Raw genomic sequence first — 27,943 nt, forward strand, 5'->3', positions numbered from 1 at the left:
CCCTGCTATGCTAACATCAGTCCGGACCCTTTGTGTTCAGGGTACAATGTGCAGGCTGCTTTCCTCAGAGTCTGGACGCTGCCTATGAGTCTGTCCGTACAGCCACTAGACACACCGAGCACTGTCGCTTTTACTTTAGTTTGTTGTCGGTCAGGAGGGAAGCACAAAAGGAGCTGTCATGCAGAATGTACCGGAGGAGTGGAGGGAAGAACGGAGCGTGGGAGGAGGAGAAAGAGAGAAACATGTTAAACCATGGGAGGGTAGAAAGGCCTTGTTCCAAAGGAACACCGATAACTCCAAACAGGACATGGACAAAGGGAAAGAGAACGGTGAGAAGGAGAATGGAGAGATGATGAACGGAGGGGGAAAGGGGACGGAAGGGACGGATAAAGAGTCGCTGATGATGGAGCTGACCCGTCTGGTTCAGAAGACAGTGAAGGAGAGTAGCTGGTGGGAGAGGAGAGGCATCGACATCACTATCCTGGCCCTCGCCTTTCTCCTGCTACCCCCAGGTAATCTATACACCTGTCTCACACACCCGTCTCACACACTTCATACAGCCGTCTCACACACTTCATACACCCGTCTCACACACTTCATACACCCATCTCACACACTTCATACACCCGTCTCACATACTTCATACACCCGTCTCACACACTTCATACACCCCTCTCACACACTTCATACACCCGTCTCACACACCTTATAGTCCTTATCAAGGTCAACATATGGTATGCTATCATATGTTTATATAGTGTAGGTTTACCACATTCAGTTCATCCTACCTCCAGGTAAGACATCTACCTGCACACCACAATACATACACCTGTCTCACACTTTATAGTGGTCCTCTGTAGCTCAGATGGTAGAGCATGGCGCTTGCAATGCCAGGATCATGGGTTCGATTGCCGCTGGGGCCGCCCATATGAAAAATATATGCATGCATAACTAAGTCGCTTTTGATAAAAGTGTCTGCTAAATGGCATAATATTATTATAATATTATTTTTTAAAGGTAAACATATAGCATGTATGTTATTATATGTTTATAAAGTGAGGTTTTAACACATTCAGTTCACCCTACCCCCAGGTAAGACACCTGTCTAACAACGCCAAAAATTGGTTGAAATGAAGTATTTTCAAACAGTTTTTCTCACTGGGTATTAGCCTGGTTAAACCAGATTGAACGATAGGATCAATAATGAGAGCAGCATTCAGTCTGATTTAATCGGCTAACGTCTTTATAAAAGGTAAGAATATGTTTGCATAGTTTTACCACATCTTGTGTAACATGCAGATTTGTTCAAAATACACAGGACATTATGTTATTAATCCATTGTGCCAATATTAGATCTTGAGCACTAACCTGGAACTTGATGTTGAGACAGGGACAGGGAGTAGAAATATACGTGTTCTAAGTAGACCAGTACATGGCCTCAATTAAATACTGATTTCAATAAGTCTGCACACACACCACACACATGCTTGACATCTGATACTCCCTGGTCCTATCTGGATCTGTGACCTCTTTCTAGGTCAGTGTGACTGGTATGTCACTCACCAGAGGCTATGCTTAATTTGACAGCTTGATAACACACTCATCTAGGCTCATGGTTTGATTATCTTTGGAAATTAAAGTCTTAAGATTCTAAATGCTGTTATATTTAGGATTCGAAAATTGCTTTACATGCTCTCCAATACCTATTTTACAAGGGAGACCTGGCCAAGAGAGAAGCTCAATAAAAACACATACATCAAAACACATTGATCAGCCAGTAAAGGGCCACATTTCTGTTTCTACTATTTACTCTGGCACATCGTATTTTAGTAGCACTCTTCTCTGTGCACACTGGAAAGTCCAATACTGCCATGGGGGAGTATTACTGTCAACATCGTGTATTACTGACCTTGTGACTTAACGCCTCCCAATGAGGCTCTTTGAAATAGGAGGTGGGGAAAAGTGGAACATTAGCGGCAGACAGATTTTGCTGTGTTAGGAATAGAACGGCAATCAAATCAAATCAATTTTTATTTGCCACATGCGCCGAATACAACAGGTGTAGACCTTACAGTGAAATGCTTACTTACAAGCCCTTAACCAACAATGCAGTTAAAAAAAAAAAGTGTTAAGTAAAAAATACAAATAGCAAATAATTAAAAAGCAGCAGTAAAATAAAATAACAGTAGGGAGGCTATATACAGGGGGTACCGGTACAGAGTCAATGTGCGGGGGCACTGGTTAGTCGAGGTAATTGAGTGTGTGCCTTTCCAAATCATGTCCAATCAATTACATTTACCACAGGTGGACTCCAATCAAGTTGTAGAAACATCTCAAGGAGGATCAATGGAAACAGGATGCACCTGAGCTCAATTTCGAGTATCATAGCAAAGGGTCTGAATACTTATGTAAATAAGGCATTTCAGTTTATTTTTTTCTATTTTTTTGCACAATTATTTAGAAACCTTTTTTCACTTTGTCATTATGGGGTATTGTGTGTAGATTGCAGAGGATTTATTTAAAAAAAATCAATTTTAGAATAAGGCTGTAATGTGGAAAAAGTAAAGGGGTCTGAATACTTTCCGAAGGCACTGTAGTCATTTTAGTGTAAGTCACTTCGTAGTCTTTTAAGTCCATCATTTAGATCTTGGTTCTAGTTCTTTCTTTCTTGCAGGAGCAACCTGCTGTATATATTATACTGTATACCTTGGGTGGTAGGGGAGAGAGAGAGAGAGAGAGAGGGAGAGGGAGGTCATCCGACACTGTGAACACACAGCCGTAAAACCTACCAGCTCTCACAGTCTCATGTCAGAATTAGACGTTCAGCCATGTTTCTCAAACATCACATTTCGAAGTTGTTCCAAAGTCAAATATCGAAGTGTTGTAAGGATAAGTTTAGGCGTTAACATTTGGGATAGGCTTAAAAAAAAACTTTCTAACACTGGATTCAAACTTACAACCTTCGGAATCAGTGGCAGATGCTTACCTTTGGAGTCAGAGGCAGATGTTTATGCCCATCTGCCAACCTCGTCCTCAACTCCCTAGCAAAACCAAAACTTACTTGAAGATAACAGCGCACACTGTTGCCCCTAGTGGCTGGTTTCCATGTTATCTCCTGATGTCCTCAGACATGGATGGACATCGAATACTGACTCGTATCATGGGTGACCTGGCTGCATTAACTTCCCCTCCCTAGACCAGCATGAGTTCTCCGCATGCACACACAAACACAAGAAGGAGAGTGAGAAAACCACTGTACTAAAACATGAAGGATTATGGCTGTAAATGAATCCCGGATGTCAGTCATCTGGCCAAACAAGGTCCACCACAGGAGAAGGATCAGGAACATCCACGGAGACCACATGCTTGACTGAAGGAAGCTGTTCTAGAATGTGTTTCAAATGGCAGGTGTAGAGTAGAGTGGAAATGTGTGGCAACATTGTCTATTGTCTATCTTATGCTTATGTAACCTGGTCCCAGAGCTGTTTGGCATGACAATGACCATAAGAGTTGGCAAGACAGCACAAACAGATCTGGGACTAGGCTAATGCTAATGGATAGATGCTTACCATATGTATTCTACAGATCTAAGCTACTCTTCATATTGTGGAATATTTGCATTTAGAACAACGTTTGACCCCTATTCCCTCCCCTTCCCCATCTCCCCCTCTCGCCTCATTACTTTGTCTCCTCAACCCCATCTCCCACGCTCCTCAACCCCATCTCCTTAACCCCATCCCCCCCTCTCCCTCTCTCCTCCAGCCTTCCTGCTGCTGGGTTCATCCCAGGCCCTGGTGTTTGTCCTGGGCATGGTGCTGATGGGTGTGTCCCATGCTGTCATCACCATCAAGGGGACCCATCTGGCCAGTCACGGATCGCTGAGCGAGTCCCAAGCCTGGGCCGAAGTCTGGGCTGTGTTCTTCATAGAGGTGAGAGAGAAAGCGAGAGAGCGAGAGAGAGAGCGAGAGAGAGAGCGAGAGAGAGAACTTCCTGTTAGCCAAAGTGTTACATCAATAAATTCAGCCACAGTAGACAAACCAAGCTGGATTGTTGATCTCTATTGAACTTGGGTTACTTTTGTTCATTTACCTTTTTGACCCTAAATTTTATCTTCTAACCATTATAGTACAGATGGGGGAGGCAGTAACGGAAAGGTCGCTGGATTGAATCCCCAAGCCGACTACGTGAAAAATCTTAACTCTAATTGCTCCTGTAAATCGCTCTGGATAAGAGTGTCTACTAAAATGTAATAACATAACTGCTGGACCTTGTCCTTAATTTGTCCTGTTTTTTTTCAACGTGTCAAGTATCTATGTTCATGACAAGCTTGTCTAGATATCAATCCCCATGTCTGCCGTTCTCTTCCATAGCACTCTATGAAAATATAAACATGTTTGTCTACATTTTCTAGTGTTGTTTCATCACACAACTTGATCACAAGTGTGTCTGTCTGTCTGTGTGCGTGTGTGTGTTTGTGTGTGTGTGTGTGTACAGGTGTGTGGGTCGTTCACAGCGAGGGCAGGTGTAACAGGTCACATTAAGATACACCATGCCCATACCAACGTGATTGGCCTGGGTGACTCCAGCACCTGGAAGATACCCTGCCTGCCCCGGAGTGTCTACCTGTTCATCGCCCCCCTGGCTGTACCTGTTATCACTCCTCTGGTGGCACTAGGTGAGGCACAGCCAGGGTCTGTGTGTGTTTTTCCAGGTGTAGTGTCTACCTGTTCACTATCTAAGATGCTTAATGCTCTGTCGCTGTTATATCGCTGTTGTTTTGAAACGGGATACAGTATATACCTGTGCTTACGTAAGCGAATCATGTTTACAAGGCTGACAAAATAACGTGGTTGTTGTTCAGACCTTTGGCACCTTCTAATTTACATTGATATTACATTTACATTTACATTTACGTAATTTAGCAGACGCTCTTATCCAGAGCGACTTACAAATTGGTGCATTCACCCTATAGCCAGTGGGATAACCACTTTACACATTTTTTTTATTTTTTGTCTTTTTGGGGGGGGGGGGGGGGGGGGGGGGGGGGTAGAAGGATTACTTTATCCTATCCCAGGTATTCCTTAAAGAGGTGGGGTTTCAAATGTCTCCGGAAGGTGGTGAGTGACTCCGCTGTCCTGGCGTCGTGAGGGAGCTTGTTCCACCATTGGGGTGCCAGGGCAGCGAACAGTTTTGACTGGGCTGAGCGGGAACTATGCTTCCGCAGAGGAAGGGGAGCCAGCAGGCCAGAGGTGGATGAACGCAATGCCCTCGTTTGGGTGTAGGGACTGATCAGAGCCTGAAGGTACGGAGGTGCCGTTCCCTTCACAGCTCCATAGGCAAGCACCATGGTCTTGTAACAGATGCGAGCTTCAACTGGAAGCCAGTGGAGTGTGCGGAGGAGCGGGGTGACGTGAGAGAACTTGGGAAGGTTGAACACCAGACGGGCTGCGTCATTCTGGATGAGTTGTAGGGGTTTAATGGCACAGGCAGGGAGCCCAGCCAACAGCGAGTTGCAGAAATCCAGACGGGAGATGACAAGTGCCTGGATTAGGACCTGTGCCGCTTCCTGTGTAAGGCAGGGTCGTACTCTCCAAATGTTGTAGAGCATGAACCTACAGGATCGGGTCACCGCCTTGATGTTAGCGGAGAACGACAGGGTGTTGTCCAGGGTCACGCCAAGGCTCTTCGCACTCTGGGAGGAGGACACAACGGAGTTGTCAACCGTGATGGCGAGATCATGGAACGGGCAGTCCTTCCCCGGGAGGAAGAGCAGGTCCGTCTTGCCAAGGTTCAGCTTGAGGTGGTGATCCGTCATCCATACTGGTATGTCTGCCAGACATGCAGAGATGCGATTCGCCACCTGGTTATCAGAAGGGGGAAAGGAGAAGATTAGTTGTGTATCGTCAGCGTAGCAATGATAGGAGAGGCCATGTGAGGATATGACAGAGCCAAGTGACTTGGTGTATAGCGAGAATAGGAGAGGGCCTAGAACTGAGCCCTGGGGGACACCAGTGGTGAGAGCACGTGGTGCGGAGACAGCTTCTCGCCACGCCACTTGGTAGGAGCGACCGGTCAGGTAGGACGCAATCCAAGAGTGAGCCGCGCCGGAGATGCCCAGCTCGGAGAGGGTGGAGAGGAGGATCTGATGGTTCACAGTATCAAAGGCAGCAGACAGGTCTAGAAGGACAAGAGCAGAGGAGAATGAGTTAGCTTTAGCAGTGCGGAGAGCCTCCGTGACACAGAGAAGAGCAGTCTCAGTTGGATGACCAGTCCTGAAACCTGACTGGTTTGGATCAAGAAGGTCATTCTGAGAGAGATAGCAAGAGAGTTGGCTAAAGACGGCACGCTCAATAGTTTTGGAAAGAAAAGAAAGAAGGGATACTGGTCTGTAGTTGTTGACATCAGAGGGATCGAGTGTTGGTTTTTTGAGAAGGGGTGCAACTCTCGCTCTCTTGAAGACGGAAGGGACATAGCCAGCGGTCAAGGATGAGTTGATCAGCGAGGTGAGGTAGGGGAGAAGGTCACCGGAGATGGTCTGGAGAAGAGAGGAGGGGATGGGGTCAAGCGGGCAGGTTGTTGGGCGGCCTGCAGTCACAAGTCGCAAGATTTTATCTGGAGAGAGAGGGGAGAAAGAAGTCAAAGCATAGGGTAGGGCAGTGTGAGCAGGACCAGCAGTGTCATTTGACTTAACAAACGAGGATCGGATGTCGTCAACCTTCTTTTCAAAGTGGTTGACGAAGTAATCCACAGAGAGGGAGTGGGGGGGGGGAGGATTCAGCAGGGAGGAGAATGTGGCAAAGAGCTTCCTAGGGTTAGAGGCAGATGCTTGGAATTTAGAGTGGTAGAAAGTGGCCTTAGCAGCAGAAACAGATGAAGAAAATGCAGAGAGGAGGGAGTGAAAAGATGCCAGGTCGGCAGGGAGTCTAGTTTTCTTCCATTTCCGCTCAGCTGCCCGGAGCTCTGTTCTGTGAGCTCGCAATGAGTCATCAAGCCACGGAGCTGGAGGGGAGGATCGAGCCGGCCGGGAGGATAGGGGACATAGAGAGTCAAAGGATGCAGAAAGGGAGGAGAGGAGGGTTGAGGAGGCAGAATCAGGAGATTGGAGGGAGAAGGATTGAGCAGAGGGAAGAGATGATAGGATGGAAGAGGAGAGAGTAGCGGGAGAGAGAGAGCGAAGGTTGCGGCGGCGCATTACCATCTGTGTAGGGGCAGAGTGAGTAGTGTTGGAGGAGAGCGAGAGAGAAAATGATACAAAGTAGTGGTCGGAGACATGGAGGGGAGTTGCAGTGAGATTAGTAGAAGAACAGCATCTAGTAAAGATAAGGTCAAGCGTATTGCCTACCTTGTGAGTAGGGGGGGACGGTGAGAGGGTGAGGTCAAAAGAGGAGAGGAGTGGAAAGAAGGAGGCAGAGAGAAATGAGTCAAATGTAGACGTAGGGAGGTTGAAATCCCCCAAAACTGAGCCATCCTCAGGAAAGGAACTTATCAAGGCGTCAAGCTCATTGATGAACTCTCCAAGGGAACCTGGAGGGCGATAGATGACAAGGATATTAAGCTTAAATGGGCTAGTGACTGTGACAGCATGGAATTCAAATGAGGAGATGGACAGATGGGTTAGGGGAAAAATTGAGAATGTCCACTTGGGAGAGATGAGGATTCCTGTGCCACCACCCCGCTGACCAGATGCTCTCGGGGTATGCGAGAACACATGGTCAGACGAGGAGAGAGCAGTAGGAGTAGCAGTGTTTTCAGTGGTAATCCATGTTTCCGTCAGCGCCAAGAAGTCGAGGGACTGGAGGGTAGCATAGGCTGGGATGAAGTCTGCCTTGTTGGCAGCAGAACGGCAGTTCCAGAGGCTGCCTGAGACCTGGAACTCCAGGTGTGTGGTGCGTGCAGGGACCACCAGGTTAGAGAGGCAGCAGCCACGCGGTGTGAGGCGTTTGTGTAGCCTGTGCGGAGAGGAGAGAACAGGGATAGGCAGAGGCATAGTTGACAGGCTGCAGCAAATGGCTACAATAATGCAGAGGAGATCGGAATGAAATGAACTAAACATCTGGGAAATGAGAGAGCGGGGCCTCCCTCACCACAACTCCCAAATATAACTCTCCCAACTTCCACCTCAGAAACTATAATTGTTTCACTGAAACACCCGAATATAACTCTCCCAACTTCCACTTTAGAAATTAGAATTGTTGTAAACTACAGCGGTTCAATGTTTCTAGGAATAGACTCTAACTTACTTTATTCAGCTAGCTAACTTGGTACAGTATTCTTCCATGAAAACCGCCCAGGGCACCGTATCCTATGACGCCATAGCTAACTAGCATGCTAGCATCCAATAACACACGGTTTAGCACCAATACTTGGTTACAACAAACTACCAATAGTGTGTTAACACACTAAACAGATAATTCGTGTCCAGTTCCTTTCATAACGCAGCAATAATTAAACGTTGGCTAGCTAGCACAAAGTCAGTCATGCTAGCTACACAAGTGGACTACACATCTCGAATGTTCAGAAAGGGAAGCTTTATGTTGCAAAATTCTCATTGACTAAAATGATATTGTATTTAGCTGCTACAGTACTGCTAGCTGGTAGTGTTGGCTAGCTAGCAATGGCTGTGGTGTTGACTTTGTTTGAAAAACGGCGTCGCTGCGAACGAGTGCAGCTGGCTAAAATGATATTGTATTTAGTTGCTACAGTACTGCTAGCTGGTAGTGTTGGCTAGCTAGCAATGGCTGCTGTGTTGACTTTGTTTGAAAAACGGCGTCGCTGCGAACGAATGTAGCTGGCTAAAATTATATTGTATTTAGTTGCTACAGTGCTGGTAGCGTTGGCTAGCTAGCAATGGCTGCGGTGATGACTTTGTTTGAAAAACGGCGTCGCTGCGAACGAATGTAGCTGGCTAATAGGATATTGTATTTAGTTGCTACAGTACTGCTAGCTAGCAATGGCTGCGGTGTTGACTTTGTTTGAAAAACGGCGTCGCTGCGAACGAATGTAGCTGGCTAGCTAACCTCGATAGTTGATATCTTCACTCCAGGCTGTGATGGTGTAACTGTCTGTCTGTATCTGTCCCTCTTTCTGTCTCTCTCTGGTCTCTGCCTGTTTCTGTTTCTGTATTTATTTTTGTGTTTCTCTGTCCCTGTCTTTGTTCTCTGTCCCTGCATCTGTCCCTGTCCCTGTCCCTGTCCCTGTCTCTGTCTCTGTCTCTGTCTCTGTCTCTGTCTCTGTCCCTGTCCCTGTCTCTGTCCCTGTCCGTAACTGTATCTCTCTCTGTCTCTGTCTCTGTCCCTGTCTGTAACTGTCTCTGTCCCTGTCCGTAACTGTCTCTGTCTCTGTCCCTGTCCGTAACGGTCTCTGTCCCTGTCTCTGTCCCTGTCCGTAACTGTCTCTGTCCCTGTCCTTAACTGTCTCTGTCCCTGTCCCTGTCCCTGTCCCTGTCCGTAACTGTATCTCTCTCTGTCTCTGTCTCTGTCCCTGTCCGTAACTGTCTCTGTCTCTGTCCCTGTCTGTAACGGTCTCTGTCCCTGTCTCTGTCCCTGTCCATAACTGTCTCTGTCCCTGTCCGTAACTGTCTCTGTCCTTAACTGTCTCTGTCTCTGTCCCTGTCCTTAACTGTATCTCTCTCTGTCTCTGTCCCTGTCCGTAACTGTCTCTGTCCCTGTCCTTAACTGTCTCTGTCTCTGTCCCTGTCCGTAACTGTATCTCTCTCTGTCTCTGTCCCTGTCCGTAACTGTCTCTGTCCCTGTCCTTAACTGTATCTCTCTTTGTCTCTGTCCCTGTCTGTAACTGTCTCTGTCCCTGTCTCTGTCCCTGTCCATAACTGTATCTCTCTCTGTCTCTGTCTCTGTCCCTGTCCGTAATGGTCTCTGTCCCTGTCCGTAACTGTATTTGTCTCTGTCCCTGTCTCTGTCCCTATCTGTAACTGTCTCTATCCCCGTCTCTGTCCTGCTCCGTAAGTGTCTCTGTCCCTGTCTCTGTCCCTGTCCATAACTGTATCTGTCTCTGTCCCTGTCCCTGTCCGTAACTGTGTCTCTGTCCCTGTCCCTGTCCGTAACTGTGTCTCTGTCCCTGTCTCTGTCCGTAACTGTATCTGTCTCTGTCCCTGTCCGTAACTGTCTCTGTCTGTAACTGTATCTGTCCCTGTCCCTGTCCCTGTCTCTGTCTCTGTCTCTGTCCCTGTCCGTAACTGTATCTGTCTCTGTCCTTGTCTCTGTCCGTAACTGTATCTGTCCCTGTCTCTGTCCGTAACTGTCACTGTCCCTGTCCCTGTCCCTGTCCCTGTCCCTGTCCGTAACTGTATCTGTCTCTGTCTCTGTCTCTGTCCTTGTCTCTGTCCGTAACTGTATCTGTCCCTGTCTCTGTCCGTAACTGTATCTGTCCCTGTCCGTAACTGTCTCTGTCCGTAACTGTCTCTGTCTCGACAACGAAGCTTCGGACGTCATTCAAATCAAATCAAATTGTATTTGTCACATACACGTGTTTAGCAGATGTTATAGCGGGTGTAGCGAAATGCTTGTGCTTCTAGCTCCGACAGTGCAGTAATATCTAACAATTTCACAACATATACCCAACACACAAAAAAGGTAAGGATTGGGATTTAAGAATATATACATATATCGACAAGCAATGACAGAGCGGCATGGACTAAGATACAGAAGAATATTATAGAATAGAATGCAGTATATACATATGAGATGAGTAGTGCAAGATATGTAAACATTATTAAAGTGACTAGTGTTCCATTTCTTAAAGTGGCCAGTGATTTCAATAGGCAGCAGCAGCCTCTAATGTGCTAGTGATGGCTATTTAACAGTCTGATGGCCTTGAGATAGAAGCTGTTTTTCATTCTCTCGGTTCCAGCTTTGATGCACCTGTACTGACCTCGCCTTCTGGATGATAGCGGGGTGAACAGGCAGTGGCTCGGGTGGTTGATGTCCTTGATGATCTTTTTGGCCTTCCTGTGACATCGGGTTCTGTATGTGTCTTGGAGGGCGGATAGTTTGCCCCCGATAATGCGTTCGGCAGACCGCACCACCCTCTGGAGAGCCCTGCGGTTGCGGGCGGTGCTGTTGCCGTACCAGGCGGTGATACAGCCCGACAGGATGCTCTCAATTGTGCATCATTAAAAGTTTGTGAGGGTTTTAGGTGATAAGCCACATTTCTTCAGCCTCCTGAGGTTGAAGAAGCTCTATTGCGCCTTCTTCACCACACTGTCTGCGTGGGTGGACCATTTCAGTTTGTCGGTGATGTGTACGCCAAGGAACTTGAAGCTTTCCAGCTTCTCCACTGCGGTCCCGTCGATGTGGATAGGGGGGTGCACCCTCTGCTGTTTCCTGAAGTCCACGATCATCTCCTTTGTTTTGTTGATGTTGAGTGAGAGGTTATTTTCCTGGCACCACACTCCCAGAGCCCTCACCTCCTCCCTGTAGGCGGTCTCGTCATTGTTGGTAATCAAGCCTACTACTGTTGTGTCGTCTGCAAACTTGATGATTGAGTTGGAGGCGTGCTTGGCCACGCAGTGGGGCCCCAGTGTTGAGGATCAGCGAAGTGGAGATGTGGTTTCCTACCTTCACCACCTGGGGGCGGCCCGTCAGGAAGTCCAGGACCCAGTTGCACAGGGCGGGGTTTCAGACTCAGGGTCTTGAGCTTAATGATGAGCTTGGAGGCTACTATGATGTTGAATGCTGAGCTATAGTCAATGAACAGCATTCTTACATAGGTATTCCTCTTGTCCAGATGGGATAGGGCAGTGTGCAGTGTGATGGCAATTGCATCGTCTGTGGATCTATTGGGGCGGTAAGCAAATTGAAGTGGGTGTAGGGTGACAGGTAAGGTAGAGGTGATATGATCCTTGACTAGTCTCTCAAAGCACTTCATGATGACAGAGGTGAGTGCTACAGTTCAGTTACCTTTGCTTTCTTGGGTACAGGAATGATGGTGGCCCTCTTGAAGAATGTGGGAACAGCAGACTGGGAAAGGGAGAGATTGAATATGTCCATGAACACACCAGCCAGCTTTGATCACATTCTTCTGATAATGCGATTCAAGCATCGGCACACTGCTTCGAAATAAACTGCCAGTGATTTCGACACATGCCCCGGAGCTCCGGTATCAATATTGTAACCAGTTTATGTCAAAGTCTTATGTAAAGAAAGTGTTTGGAATCATTATTTCATGTTATGGAATGAACTTAATTAATATATTGATTAACAGGAAATGTATTTAATTGCTCTAATTTGTGTGTGTGTGTGTGCGTTTGTGCAAGTAGAAAAAAACATGTTGACTCACCCTACTTGTAGAGAAACGCCAATGCCATCCTCCTCTCGTTCTTGTTGATGAAACGGTCTATAACTCTGTCATACAGTACACGCTTTTATTTTTTGTTGTCCTAGGCTACCTGGCTAAAATGCTTGCTCGCTAGCCTAACTTCCTTTCATGGGCAACGTTAGCTAGTTAACATTAGCCTTCTACATCTAGCTACATATTGAACTTCCATCCTCTCAGTCCAGGGGCACAATGTATTTTATGGTTGGATCAGAATCGCGAGGTGGTGGAACTGGTTGGGGTCATGGAGGAAAGAGAGGACGTTATCAATACTAACTTACCAGGGTTTTTTAAAACTGAAAAGCCAGACAGTGTTCAATAGGTGAACTGAAACCTACTCATGGGTATATGCGCCGCTAAGGGCAACACCTAAGGCATTGCTTATTTGGAGTGATGATGTGGACTGGACTGAGATGTACAGAATGTTACTGTATGAACTCTCCTAAATATTTGTCACTGATTTTTGTGTTCATTTTCAGAGTTCTTATGAACTGTGTTGCTGTGGAAAGTTGTCGAAGCAATACCGACAGTAAGTCAAACTCACTGACCATTTTTGATTTAGTTTTACTTATTTTCTACTAATTGTATGTTGGTAGTCTTATCAAATGACATTTTTGGAAATTGGAATCATGGTAATGACCTTTTTGATTTGAAGTATGATAAAAAAATAATGTATGCACTCACTAACTGTAAGTCGCTCTGGATAAGAGCGTCTGCTAAATGACTAAAATGTAAAATGTAATTGGCCAGTATGGAGAATTAAGTAAAACCACAAGTCCAAATCCCTACCTACATTCATGGTTAATTTAGGAAAGGGCCAATTTTAGCTAGCTAGCTACTGGAGGACAACAAAACAATGAGATGCAACAATTCAAGTTGTTTCTATCAATGACGTATTTCTCTGAAGCCAAATCCAAACTGGCTTCCCTTGACACTTTTTTTTGGTTTTGGTGCGCCAGGACCATTCACAGTTGAGCTCACTCAGTTTAGCTCAACGCAGATTGGCTATTATTTAAAATATATATATATATATATATCAAGGGAGGCCAAATGCTCGCTGGTTTTCCTTGTATTCATTACTACGGCGGCAACAATGTCATACTCTTTATGACCAGACCGCATCAGATAGATGGCCTACACATCCAGAGACAGAGGAGCGCTGTTCCGCTCACTCGTATGCTTTCTCCGGTGAGATACATTACGAGATACATTCAGAGATTAAATACATTTTCTTTTTTTCTTTGTAAATGTTTTGGGGAAGCCTGGCTTCCCTTAGCATCCATGAATACACGCCACTGCACAGAACGCACTGCAACTGCCTCTGCAACACAATGCTGCAAGGCAAACGCAGCGTTCCATTGGAAATGAATGTACTTCTGGTGTACCAAAACGCAATGATGCTGTTGGTGTGATCGAGGTGTAAGCAGTTTTTCACCTGATTGGTTTGGTATTGGTTTTGGTAGAAGACAAAAAGGCTACCCTGCGCACGTGCTACGGCGTGTGCAACGTCATCTATAATAATCTGTCTGTTCAAAATTATTTTCACCAGCAGGTGCCACTAGTGTACAACGTGTTGATCAAAGCCTGGAGTAATGAACCTATTTTAGACACAATTGGCTGGAAACACTCAATGCTTCAGGAAGCTTTGTTTCCCCATCAACACCTGTAAGTGCTCAATTGGGTTGAGATCTGGTGACTGAGACGGCCTTGGCATACGGCTTACATCGTTTTCATGCTCATCAAACCATTCAGTGACCACTCGTGCCCTGTGGATGGGGGGCATTGTCATCCTATGGGAGCTTAGCTATGGTAGCAAAATGAATGGCCCAAATAATGGTGTGCCCAGCATTTTTATACATGACATGGAGCATAATGGGATGTTAATTGCTTAATTAATTCAGGATCCAAACCTTTTTGGAAGCATCTGCATTCAATATACTTTGTATCCCTCATTTACTCAAGTGGTTTCATTATTTTGGCAGTTACCTGTATATTTCAAGTTGCAACCCATATTTCTTTAAACACTCAACTTACTTTTCCCTTTTGGTTAAACCTAATAAAAAACATAAATACAAACTAATACACTGAGTGTACAAAACATTAGGAACACCTTCCTAATACGGAGTTGCACCCCCCCCCCCTAATTGTAACCAAATGGTGACTCTCTCATCAGAGATTACAAGCTCTTTAGTATCACAGTACTTATGCAGCTATCATTTAAGATTGAGTGCCGGAAGTGAACTGAACATATAATCATTAAAAAAACACACAAAAAACCTAACACATTACCTACAATGACGTTCACTCTCACGGATGGCACGCCCCCAACAGACCACGCCTCCAACTCTTCTGATAGGCTGCCGCTGCTACATTGCACCCACCACTATGCAATGCGACTGTGCATGACGTGTTGAAAGCAATTTAGAAGCTTTCATTCAATTAATAAAATCACATTGATCTGTCAAATTCATTTTTTTTTTTTTCAGACTAATAGAATATGTTGTATGAACCAAAGCGTGATTTTTGGATCATACCAATCAGAAAAGGCCCTTCAGCTGAGCAACAGTACCATCCCACTTTTAGAGTGTTTGTGTGTTGTACAGGAGGCTACCTGGAATGGCCGGAACGGAGCAAATAGAATGGCATCAAACACCTGGAAACCAAGTGTTTGATGTATTTGATACCATTCCACTGATTCCGCTCCAGTCATTACCACGAGCCCGTTCTCCCCAATTAAGGTGCCACCAACCTCCTGTGGTGTGTTGTAACTGATTGTGTCTGTCCCTGACTGTGACTGTATCTAACTGAGTTGTCTGTGTTGGTCTGTTGTAGGTCAGCTGAAGGAGCACTCAGTAGGCCAGGCCCTGAGGACAGTCCTGATGGTGTTCCTGGGGTTGTACGCTCAGTACTGGCTGTTGATTCATGTCTCTGGGTTCCAGTTTCTTTACAGCACCCTCCTCTGTATGCTGCTCTGCAGGGCCATGTTCTCCCTGCCCTACATACACGTTAACATCTTCCAGGTGAGAAAGCATGGACACACATTGATAAAGGCAAGCACGCACCCTCAGCAAAGTATAGAATCAATGGGTAACTGCCGATTTGGCCAGTATTATTTGGGCTAGTATTTGGTCAAACTGTTGCAGAGAAACAATGACGGGGTACATGTTATTCAGGGTGGAGCACCAGTTATGAAGGAAAAACATCTCCTCCAATATGTTGTTTCTCCGTTTGTGTTGCTATTGATGGCAGCAGTCTTGTCTCCATCCTTCCCGGTACTCCCACTGTGGGTGGGCGCTTATATTTGTCCTATTTCACACATGTACAAGTGTATATTAATACACGTGTGAATTTGACCCTGTACTGTTAAGACCATTGTAGAGGCATGTAACTGAATGGTGGGCCCATAGAGATAGAATAGCATCTGTCTATGGGTAGACCTCCAGCAGACAGATCACACTAGACTCTGCATCTCATCTTCTACTACATTGCAAATGTGTCCAGGGCAGCAGAATCATGCCAACAGTTTCTCTCTGGGTCTTTTTCCCTTTAAGTGAATCAGAGGGGGCACACACACACACACCTTTCCATTAAACCGTCCTCTCCTGTTCCGTACAGCACATCGGCCTGCCTATGTTCTCCCCGACCCGTCGGCCCAAGAGGATTTACCAGATGACCCACGGGGTTCTGAACCTTCCTCGGAACCCCCTGCTGGACTGGACCTTTGGACACTCCCTCATCAACTGTCACGTGGAACACCACCTGTTCCCCTTCCTCTCCGACAACATGTGTCTCAAGGTACAATGCAGACAACGTGTATCTCAACATACGATACATGTGTCTCAAGGTACAATGCAGACAACGTGTATCTCAACATACAATACATGTGTCTCAAGGTACAATGCAGACAACGTGTATCTCAACATACAATACAACATGTGTCTTAAGGTACAGTACAGACAACCAGGGTTGGGGTCAATTCCAATTTAATTTCTAATTCCAAATTCAATTCTCGAATTCAAGCAGGAAGTGGAACATTTTATTGGAATTGAATTGGAATTGCAGCAATCTACATTTTTGTTATTGGAATTTAATTGGAAATTTAGACTGTCTTAATTTGAATTAAATGTGTACATTTTAATTGAACAAGAACCATCCTTGGAATGGAATTGGAATTTAGACTGTCTGAATATTAATTGAATTGGAATTGAAGAAGAAAACCATCCTTGGAATGGAATTTAAATTGAATTGGAATTTAGACTGTGTTGAATTTGAATTGGAAAATAAAAATATCCTCAGAATGGAATTGGAATTTAGAATTTTAAAACTGGAATCATGTTGTAATTGTTCAAATCCCAGTTACTGGAGGTGATGCATTTAGCATTGAAATTGAATGCAAACTTTGTTTTCAATCGATCAAGTAATTATAATTGTATACATTACTAATATATACATAATTATATCTATATAATTATATACCCCATTTTTTAAATGTTTACTAATGAGGAGTTGACGTACAATATATTTCTGGTTAGGTTATTTAAAGGAATAGATCACACAATTTACATATTGGTTTCCTTACCCTTAAGCAGTCTATGAATTATGACATTGTAATTTTGTAATTTGGGTGTATCCCTTAAAGGGGAATAACAGCAAATTTCAAAAATGTGCTAGCTAGCACACGGTGTCCTTAACTAGCAAGCTAGTTAGTTAGCTAACACATGGTGTTGCCCCATCCTCCCGCCTGCTGTGCCAGCGGGAGGCGGAGGCGACCGGTAGACTGTGTCCTTCGCCCCCACCTGTCCGTCACGGTTTTCTCTGGTACACAGCAGGCAGTAGGCAGGGGTGACACCGTGTGCTAGCTAACTAGCAAGCTAGCACACAGGGTCGCTAACTAGCAAGGTAGCTAGCACATGGTGTCCTTCCACCTGCTGTGCTAGCGGTTAGCTAGCAAGGATGATTCCAAAAGGCGTGGGCGAAAAAACTCAGATAATACTTTTATTTCCCTTTTGACCCACATATAAAAGTGTGTGTGTGTGGGGGGGGGGGGGGGGAAAGCCCACATGCAGGAACGCCCCCGAATTGCGGGCTGCAGTTGCACTCTACTGAAAATGTGTCTGTGTTCCTAAACCCATCTGACTCGTTGTTGGACTGTCTGTCAAAGTGCGCACCTCTCTCACAGGAAGAGCGAGAGCGAGGTAAGGCTAGAGCGAGAGCTACGTCACAGGGTTATACAACCCCTGCAGTGCTAGATAGAACTTTGTGGAATAACGCAAATCTACGATAAATATAAACGTTCTGTCACAGCAAAAATACTATCCTGAACAAAAACATAAATGCAACATGCAACAATTTCAAAGATTTTACTGAATTACAGTTTATATAAAGAAATCAGTCAATTGAAATGAACTAATTGGACCTTAATCTATGGATTTCACATGACTGGTCACAGATACCTTACAAAAAAAAGTAGGGGCGTGGATCAGAAAACCAATCAGTATCTGGTGTGACCAGCATTTGCATCATGCAGCACGACACATCTCCTTCACATAGAGTTGATCAGGCTGTAGATTGTGGCCTGTGGAATATTATCCCACTCCTCTTCAATGGCTGTGAGAAGTTGCTGGATATTGGCGGGAACTGGAACACACTGTGGTACACGTCGATCCAGAGCATCCCAAACATGCTCAATAGGTTACGTCTGGTGAGTATGCAAGGCATGCTCATCAGACATGTCAGCTTCCAGGATTTGTGTACAGATCCTTGCGACATGGGGCTGTGCATTATCATGCTGAAAGATGAGGTGATGGCAGCGGATGACTGGCACGACAATGGGCCTCAGGATCTCGTCACAGTATTTCTGTACATTCAAATTGCCATTGATAAAACGCAATTGTGTTCGTTGTCTGTAGCTTATGCCTGGCCATACCATAACACCACCGCCACCATGGAGCACTCTGTTCACAATGTTGAAATCAGCAAACCGCTTGCCCAAATGACGCCATACACGTGGTCTGCGGTTGTGAGGCGGGTTGGACGTACTGCCAAATTCTCAAAAACGATGTTGGAGGCAGCTTATGGTAGAGAAATGAACATTACATTATCTGGCAACAGCTATGGTGGACATTCCTGTAGTCAGCATGCCAATTGCACACTCCCTCAAAACTTGAGACATCTGTGGCATTGTGTTGTGTGACAAAACTGCACATTTTAGAGTGGCCTTTTATTGTCCCCAGCACAAGGTGTACCTGTGTAATGATCGTGCTGTTTAATCAGCTTCTTGATATGCCACACCTGTCAGGTGGATGGATTATCTTGGCAAAAGAGAAATGCTCACTAACAGGGATGTAAACAAATTTGAGAGAAATAAGCTTTTTGTATGTATGGAAAATGTCTGGGATCTTTTATTTCAGCTCATGAAACATGGGATCAACACTTTATATGTTGCGTTTATATTTTGGTTTATTGTAAATTCCGGAAGTCCAATCGATTGTGAGATATGGCATATACATTTTATGTGATCAATTTGGGTCGCGGGTAGAGCTGTGGTGGTCATGAAATCTTGTCAGCTGGTGATTGTCAAGCAAATAACTGCAGGACTCAAGTAATTCACCATTAATTACCAACACATTTAGCATCTACTGGCTTCCACGCATAGCCTACAAGCAACTGATGCAGACCTTTGGAGCATCTACATTTTAAAAAGTCTAATAAATCCATGCAATATAGCCTACACTATCACAATAAATCCATTATTTATTTTAGACAGGTCTAAAGAAACATGATATGAAGAAAATGTTGTCTATTTCAGAAGAACATAATAGCATATTCTGAGTTGTCCATATGTTAGGCCCTGATCAGGCTATGCCATAATTATGGCTGTGGCCTACACTAGTTCATTTAGCAGACAAGATTTGCTTAGAATTCCGTGGCATTATTTTATAGTATGAAGAATAAAATTGAACATAGCTGAATAAAATAGAAAGGATATTTTCTCCAAAAGATTTGAGGGAGTGCGCACATGCGGCTATTCTGTGTTGAGCAATCAACAAATTGCCATCGATAAAATGCAATTGTATTTGTCCGTAGTTTATGCCTGCCCATACCATAACCCCACCGCCACCATGGAGCACTCTGTTCACAACGTTGACATCAGCAAACTGCTCGCCCACACGACATTTCTGGGATTTTTTATTTCAGCTCATGAAACATGGGACCAACACTTTACATGTTGCTTTATATTTTTGTTCAGTGTAGTCAAGAACATGGAAGAACATTTAATGGATTCTACAAGAACCAATATCACTCCCTAAAAACACACCCCTATGGAGCTTTTAAGAATTCACTGATAAATTGGTCCACATGGAAATCTAAAGGCATAGAAACCGTAAATGACGTGGTAATAGGAAATACAATTATTTACATTACAGAATTAAAAAGCAATTTTGGACTGACCAATGTAGACATTTTCAAATGCAGTGGGGAGAACAAGTATTTGATACACTGCCGATTTTGCAGGTTTTCCTACTTACAAAGCATGTAGAGGTCTGTAATTTTTATCATAGGTACACTTCAACTGTGAGAGACGGAATCTAAAACAAAAATCCAGAAAATCACATTGTATGATTTTTAAGTAATTCATTTTATTGCATGACATAAGTATTTGATCACCTATCAACCAGTAAGAATTCCGGCTCTCACAGACCTGTTCGTTTTTCTTTAAGAAGCCCTCCTGTTCTCCACTCATTACCTGTATTAACTGCAACTGTTTGAACTTGTTACCTGTATAAAAGACACCTGTCCACACACTCAATCAAACAGACTCCAACCTCTCCACAATGGCCAAGACCAGAGAGCTGTGTAAGGACATCAGGGATAAAATTGTAGACCTGCACAAGGCTGGGATGGGCTACAGGACAATAGGCAAGCAGCTTGGTGAGAAGGCAACAACTGTTGGCGCAATTATTAGAAAATGGAAGAAGTTCAAGATGACGGTCAATCACCCTTGGTCTGGGGCTCCATGCAAGATCTCACCTCGTGGGGCATCAATGATCATGAGGAAGGTGAGGGATCAGCCCAGAACTACACGGCAGGACCTGGTCAATGACCTGAAGAGAGCTGGGACCACAGTCTCAAAGAAAACCATTAGTAACACACTACGCCGTCATGGATTAAAATCCTGCAGCGCACGCAAGGTCCCCCTGCTCAAGCCAGCGCATGTCCAGGCCCGTCTGAAGTTTGCCAATGACCATCTGGATGATCCAGAGGAGGAATGGGAGAAGGTCATGTGGTCTGATGAGACAAAAATAGAGCTTTTTGGTCTAAACTCCACTCGCCATGTTTGGAGGAAGAAGAAGGATGAGTACAACCCCAAGAACACCATCCCAACCGTGATGCATGGAGGTGGAAACATCATTCTTTGGGGATGCTTTTCTGCAAAGGGGACAGGACGACTGCACCGTATTGAGGGGAGGATGGATGGGGCCATGTATTGCGAGATCTTGACCAACAACCTCCTTCCCTCAGTAAGAGCATTGAAGATGGGTCGTGGCTGGGTCTTCCAGCATGACAACGACCCGAAACACACAGCCAGGGCAACTAAGGAGTGGCTCCGTAAGAAGCATCTCAAGGTCCTGGAGTGGCCTAGCCAGTCTCCAGACCTGAACCCAATAGAAAATCTTTGGAGGGAGCTGAAAGTCCGTATAGCCCCGAAACCTGAAGGATCTGGAGAAGGTCTGTATGGAGGAGTGGGCCAAAATCCCTGCTGCAGTGTGTGCAAACCTTGTCAAGACCTACAGGAAACATATGATCTCTGTAATTGCAAACAAAGGTTTCTGTACCAAATATTAAGTTCTGCTTTTCTGATGTATCAAATACTTATGTCATGCAATAAAATGCAAATTAATTACTTAAAAATCATACAATGTGATTTTCTGGATTTTTGTTTTAGATTCCGTCTCTCACAGTTGAAGTGTACCTATGATAAAAAATTACAGACCTCTACATGCTTTGTAAGTAGGAAAACCTGCAAAATCGGCAGTGTATCAAATACTTGTTCTCCCCACTGTATATGCAACTTAAACATTTTATATCACGAAAGCTTTTGGACATCAGAGCAATGTTGAGGGAATCCTATTTGAGTCCGAAAAATATACTCGTATGATAGGTAAGATATACCAAACCTTGCAGACAGCCTATCCAACTGACAATCTCTTAGAAAATAATATAATCTATTGGAACCAAGACTTGAAAAAGAACTGATATTGGCACAAGATGGAGGGAGTGTTGGAACATAACAAGTGAAATTACAGTTAACGAAAATGTAAGCTTAATTCAGTATAAACTAATGTATAGAATGTATGATACAAGAGACAAGATTCACACATTTTACAGCACATGTCTTAAGTGTAAAACTAACAATGACTCAATAATGAATGCCTTCTGGGAGTGTGATAAAGTCCAAAAGTTATGGGCAGAGTTAGAAAGCTGGCTGTCAGAAATGTTACATTTACATTTTAGTCATTTAGCAGACGCTCTTATCCAGAGCGACTTACAGTTAGTGAGTGCATACATCTAAAAAAAAAAAAATCATACTTGTCCCCCATGGGAAACGAACCCACAACCCTGGCGTTGCAAACGCCATGCTCTACCAACTGAGCTATACAGGACTTTTACAATGTAAATGTACTTTGAATCCGTCTATCTGGATATTTCAAGACATTACATTTGGGGTTGCGGCGAGATACCCAATGGATTGGACAATATTATTTTTCTCACTTATTTTGAAGAAGCTATTAATTAAATACTGGAAGTCGAATGATACTTCAACATTAAGAGAATGGAAGAATCAAATGCTTTATTGTTTATATTTTGAAAAAATAAAACTGTCTAAAGACAGAAACAACATAACACAATTCCAGAAGGTTTTCAGAGTTCAGGGGACATCTTGATGTTTACCAGGAAAATTCCCTCTTAGTTCGTTGAGGTTAAATTGGTCTTTAAAATCTGCCATGAGTTGAGGTAGTTGGGTTGAATTTGGCTTGAGTTGAAAGAAGTGAAGGAATTCAAATTCATGGAATTGGTCTAGAGAGGGAATTGAATTATGTGAAATGTTGTGGCAGAATATTGAATTAGGAATTGTAGTTTTGAATAGACTTAGAATTGGAATTTGAGATGAATTGAATGGGGGGAATTGTGGCAGAATATTGAACTAGAAATTGCAGTTTTGAATTGACTTAGAATTGGAATTCGAGATGAGTTGAAGAACTGGAATTTATAGGGAGAGGGAATTGCATTGGAATTGAATTTGTGGAATTGACACCAACCCTGCTGGAATTTTTTATTGAATAGATGGAATTTATAGGGAGAGGGAATTGAACTGGAATAGACGCCAACCCTACAGACATGTCTCAAGGTATGATACAGACAACGTGTGTCTCAAGGTACAATACAACGTGTCTCAAGGTACTATAAAGTGTCTGCATCCCAAAACGTCCCAAATGGCACCCTATTCCCATAACGCTCTGGTCAAAAGTAGAACACTATATAGGGATAGGGTGCTATTTGGGACACAAGCAGTGTGTCTGCCAAATATGTGTCAGAAGGTCAGGGTTGGGGTCAATTTCATTTCACATTGCTAATTGGAAAGCTATGAGGAATTGAATAAATTGAAATGGAATTGCCCCCAACCTTGCTGAAGGTTGAAATAACAGTACCTCTGTCAAATATAAGTTAATCACTAGCTAGGTTTCCATCCAATTTGTGACAGATTTTCATGTGAACATTCTAAAATCCGCAAAAAAACAATATGCGCATTTTCCCACCAGAGATGTTTCCATTAAATTGACTTTTTTGCGGAGAAAAGGCTGTGCGTGAAGACGTAGTGCACATAAAAATAACTTTTGCGATTAAAGTCCCGTGTACTGAACAAAACATACAAGTTAAATGGGTTTCCATTGCATTTTCAACTCTACTGATGGTTTTCTCACCAAAAATATTGCGTTAAATAGCGAGTGTGCCCACTCTGGTATTGGCACGTGCTCTAGCCAACAGCTCGCACATACAGTGCGGGTATAGCCTACATTATGAGATTATTATGGACAAAAGAGCGAGATTATTTTTTATTGCCAAAAGGCAGATTTCTGTATAAAGTTAGTGTGGGGGAGGCAGATTTTTTGTTGTTGTGATTAATAATAACAAACCTCCTGGCATTGATAACTTAGATGGAAAGCTACTGAGGATGATGGCTGACTCTATCGCCACTCCTATCGGTCACATCTTTAATCTGAGCCTAGAGGAAAGTCTCTGTCCTCAGGCCTGGAGGGAAGCCAAAGTCATTCCGCTACCCAAGAGTGGTAAAGCGGCCTTTACTGGTTCTAACAGCAGACCTATCAGCTTGCTGACAGCTCTTAGCAAACTGTAGGAAAGAATTGTGTTTGACCAAATACAATGCTATTTCTCTGTAAACAAATTAACAGACTTTCAGCATGCTTATAGAGAAGGACACTCAACATGTACTGCACTTACACAAATGACTGATGGTTGGTTGAAATAAATTGATAAGAAGATTGTGGGAGCTGTATTGTTCAGTGCAGCCTTTGATATTTTTGACCATAACCTGTTGTTGAGAAAAATTGTGTGTTATGGCTTTTCATCCTCTGCCATATCGTGGATTCAGGGCTATCTAATAGAACTCAGAGGGTTTTCTTTAATGGAAGCTTCTCTAATGTCAAACATGTAAAGTGTGGTGTACCACAGGGAAGCTCTCTAAGCCCCCTAATTTTTACCAATGACCTGCCACTGGCATTAAACAAAGCATGTTTGTCCATGTATGCTGATGATTCAACCATATACGCATCAGCAACCACAGCTAATGAACTCACTGAAACCCTTAACAAAGAGTTGCAGTCTGTTTTAGAATGGGTGGTCAGTAATAAACTGGTCCTGAACATCTCTAAAACTAAGAGCATTCCCTATGTTCTAGACCTCAGCTGAATCTGGTAATGAATGGTGTGGCTGTTGAACAAGTTGAGGAGACTAAATAACTTGGTGTTACCTGTAAACTGTCATGGTCAAAACATATAGATTCAATGGTTGTAAAGATTGGGAGAGGTCTGTCCATAATAAAGAGATGCTCTGCTTTTTTGACACCACACGCCACAATGCATGTCCTGCAGGCTCTAGTTTTATCTTATCTTGATTATTGTCCAGTCATATGGTCAAGTGCTGCAAAGAAATACCTAGTTAAGCTGCAGCTGGCCCAGAACAGAGCAGCACGTCTTGCTCTTCATTGTAATCAGAGGGCTAATATTAATACTATGCATGCCAGTCTCTCTTGGCTGAGAGTTGTGGAAAGACCGACTGCGTAACTTCTTGTTTTTATAAGAAACATTAATGTTGGAAATTCCAAATTGTTTGCATAGTCAATTTACACACAGCACTGACACACACTTACCCCACCAGACATGCTACCAGGGGTCTTTTCACAGTCCCCAGGTCCAGAACAAATTCAAGGAAACATACAGTATTATACAGCTCCATTAGTGCATGGAACTCCCTTCCATCTTATATAGCGCAAGTGAACAGCAAACCTGGTTTTAAAAAACGAATAAAGCAACACCTCACGGCACAACGCCTCTCCCCCATGTGACCTACTTGTGGTGTTTATGTACTGACATGTACTTGTAACTGATAGATGCACACACACACATTAATGTTTTTAAATGTACTGTATGTAAATTGTAAAGTCTTTTAAATGTATTTTTCGTTATGTGTCGGACCCCAGTAAGACTAGCTGTCACCATTGGCGTCGGCTAATGGGGATCCTAATAAATCAAATCATATCAAGCATTGATTATCATGTCACCAGAATAAGACCTTCGATATTTATTGGAATGGAGCATCAAGCTCATCACCTTGCACTTTCACCACCCTGTGAAGTTCATCATAATTTATTTAATCTGTAGCCTTATAAACTGCATGCTTTCCCGACGAGTCATAGTGGGAGGACCACACAACATGTCATCACATGACTCCAAGTTTACTTCAATATGAGGGTTATTAAATCAATATTTGCACATAAAAAGCATTTCCACTGACATTTCTCGCATAATTCATTTTACAGACACAAAAAGATCCCACCTTGTGTAGCGTATTTTGTTTTGTCGACATTTGGTAAGTTTACAGACTAATGTTGTTTCCATCAGGCCTGTTGTGAAAAAATGTTTTAACCTGGTTACAGAAGCTTCTTTCAAGAAAATGACATTCACTTTTACCTGTAAACTATGTAGAACTTTGTGACAACTGCTGATGTAAAAAAATGGCTTTATAAAATAAATGTCATTGATTAATATGACCCCTTTTCCTTTCTTCCTTGTCTCAGGTAAAGCCCATCGTGTCCCAGTATCTGAAGGAGAAGGAGCTCCCATACCAGGAGGATAGCTACCTCTCCCGTCTGCAGCTCTTCTTTCACAAGTACCAGGAGCTCATGGTTTTCGCCCCACCCATCACAGAGCTGGTGGGGGTGCAGTGATGGAGGAGAGAGGTGGAGGATGAGGCGGAGGTCAGGAAACAGGGACTATACCTACTACTAACCCACGCTGCTGTGTGCTGTCACTGGATTAAGAGACTGCTGCCACGGTCCTATCTAGGAGGATAATTCCTTAGTACACAAACGCCAACTAACTGGCATTAACATAGCTGCAATATGAATAAATTATTTATGTGGAAAAACTATTACATGAATTGTAACAAATACAATGTCAATTTATCTGCACGATCTAACACTATAACATGATAGCTATACCAATGATCTCTACTCAAGACAATGTGTGTAGTTAAACTAACAATCCACTGGGCACATACTGGTTGAATCAATGTTGATTACACGTCATTTTAATGACATTATGTTGAACCAACGTGGAATAGACTAATTGATGTCTGTGCCCATTGGGAACAATAATAAAGCACTTTATGGGATACATATTTTCATTACATTATAGCAGACGCTCTTATCCAGAGTGTCTTACAGTAGTGAGTGCATAAATTTTCATACTTTTTCTTCGTACTGTTCCCCCGTGGGAATCGAACCCGTTGCAAGCACCATGCTCTACCAACTGAGCCACACGGGACCAGCTCTTCACACTATAATACAGGCCAGTTTACGATCTAACATAGCAATAAAACATAACATAAGCTAGGTTTCCATCCAATTAGTGACAGATTTCCATGCAAATATTCTAAAATCCGCATAAAAAATGATATGCTGTATTTTACCACCAGAGGTGTGTTTCCGTCAAACGGACCAGTTGCGGATAAAAGTTAAGTTAAGTTCCCATGTACCAAATAAAAAACACAAGTTCAATGGGTTTCCATCGCAATTTCAACTCTACCGATGGTTTTGTTACAAAAACTCTTACACAATCTGGTTTTGGCGCATGCTCTCTAGACAAGACTTCGCTGATGAAGTGGACAGGGGGTTCTATGATGAGATATGGATAAGTGCAAGATCATTTTATTTGATAATTGGCAGCCAAGAACCGATCATGTCACCAGCATTCAAATAATAGCCTTCCCTTGATATTTTTGCATGATCACCGTGAACTTAACCACCATGTGAAGTTCATCATTACTTATTTTATCTGCCTATAAACTTTTCATGCTTTCCCACAACGTGGTGGTAGGCCCATATCGCGTGACTCCAAGTTTACTTTGATGTGATGGTTATTATATAGAGTGGGGTATATTGACCCCAAGGGTTAGTTATTTCTAGGAAACACAAAATTAATAATGTGACCAAATATTTAGGAAGAGGTCATAATTGAATGGAGTCAGTCTGTGAAGATATGCGTGTATCTAAACCAAAGTAGATTGTTTTATACATCCGTTGGGGTCTCTAAGCTACAATATGAGGTCCTAAACCTAGCATGAAAGTGCATCCTTGTAGCTGTGTGGGCTAATATAGTCCAAGTGTTCGCCTTGGGGTAAGTTGAGCCAATAGCCACCATACAAATATTTTATGCATAATATGCATATTATTGTTGCAAAATGTCATGCATATGAACTAAAAGTAATTCATTTTTGTTTACAGAGCAGACATCATTATGCACTGTGTATACAAACGTAGAAGTACATTCGAGCAGCAGCAAGGGATGAAAAAAAGAGACTGAATGACACTGAAGAGGTTCGTTTTCTTTTTTGTCAATGCACATGTCCCAGCTAGCAGAAGTTGTGGGAACAATACATTTTTGGTTTCCCATTAATCTGGGAATGAAGCCATAAGTTTCCTGACCGGTAAAACTAAAATGTTTTTTAAACGTTCTGAGAACAGAAATGAAAATGTAGCCTGTTCTGGGAACGTTAATTTGTAGGTTGCAGTGAAGTTCTGAGAACGTTTTACTATGGTTCCCTGAATGTTTTCCTGGTTTTTTTTAATTAACGTTCGAAGAACGGAAATTGTAGGTTGTTTGAAGGTAATTAAATAACGTTCTGAGTACATGTTTCAATAAGACTTTTAAAAACACTGCTAGCTTAGGTTAACTGTTTTGAAATTCAAGCACAGATAGGACACATGGAAAAATTCATTTGCTTAGGCATTAACCATGTGTCGTATATGATG

The 27,943-nt window shown here is 43.4% G+C and overlaps 1 protein-coding gene across 1 annotated transcript; it reads left to right on the plus strand.

Annotated features, from left to right (window-relative positions):
• On the plus strand, nt 1–26,306 carry LOC311127801 (fatty acid desaturase 6-like). The gene is made up of 6 exons (XM_084159682.1): nt 1–512; nt 3,763–3,929; nt 4,495–4,675; nt 15,163–15,350; nt 15,946–16,125; nt 25,709–26,306. The coding sequence occupies exons 1-6, from the start codon at nt 179–181 to the stop codon at nt 25,856–25,858; spliced, it is 1,200 nt and encodes a 399-aa protein (XP_084015808.1). The 5' UTR covers nt 1–178; the 3' UTR covers nt 25,859–26,306.
• Nucleotides 26,307–27,943: the final 1,637 nt, after the last annotated feature.

The sequence above is a fragment of the Coregonus lavaretus genome (assembly GCF_964263955.1).
Source record: "Coregonus lavaretus genome assembly, chromosome: 1".
Taxonomy (NCBI): Eukaryota; Metazoa; Chordata; class Actinopteri; order Salmoniformes; family Salmonidae; genus Coregonus; species Coregonus lavaretus.

Coding starts and splice junctions, on each gene's coding strand:
- LOC311127801 (XM_084159682.1), top strand. CDS start 179: ATGCAGAATGTACCGGAGGAGTGGAGGGAAGAACGGAGCGTGGGAGGA. Junction 513..3,762: donor CTTTCTCCTGCTACCCCCAG/GTAATCTATACA, acceptor TCTCTCCTCCAG/CCTTCCTGCTGCTGGGTTCA. Junction 4,676..15,162: donor CACTCCTCTGGTGGCACTAG/GTGAGGCACAGC, acceptor GGTCTGTTGTAG/GTCAGCTGAAGGAGCACTCA.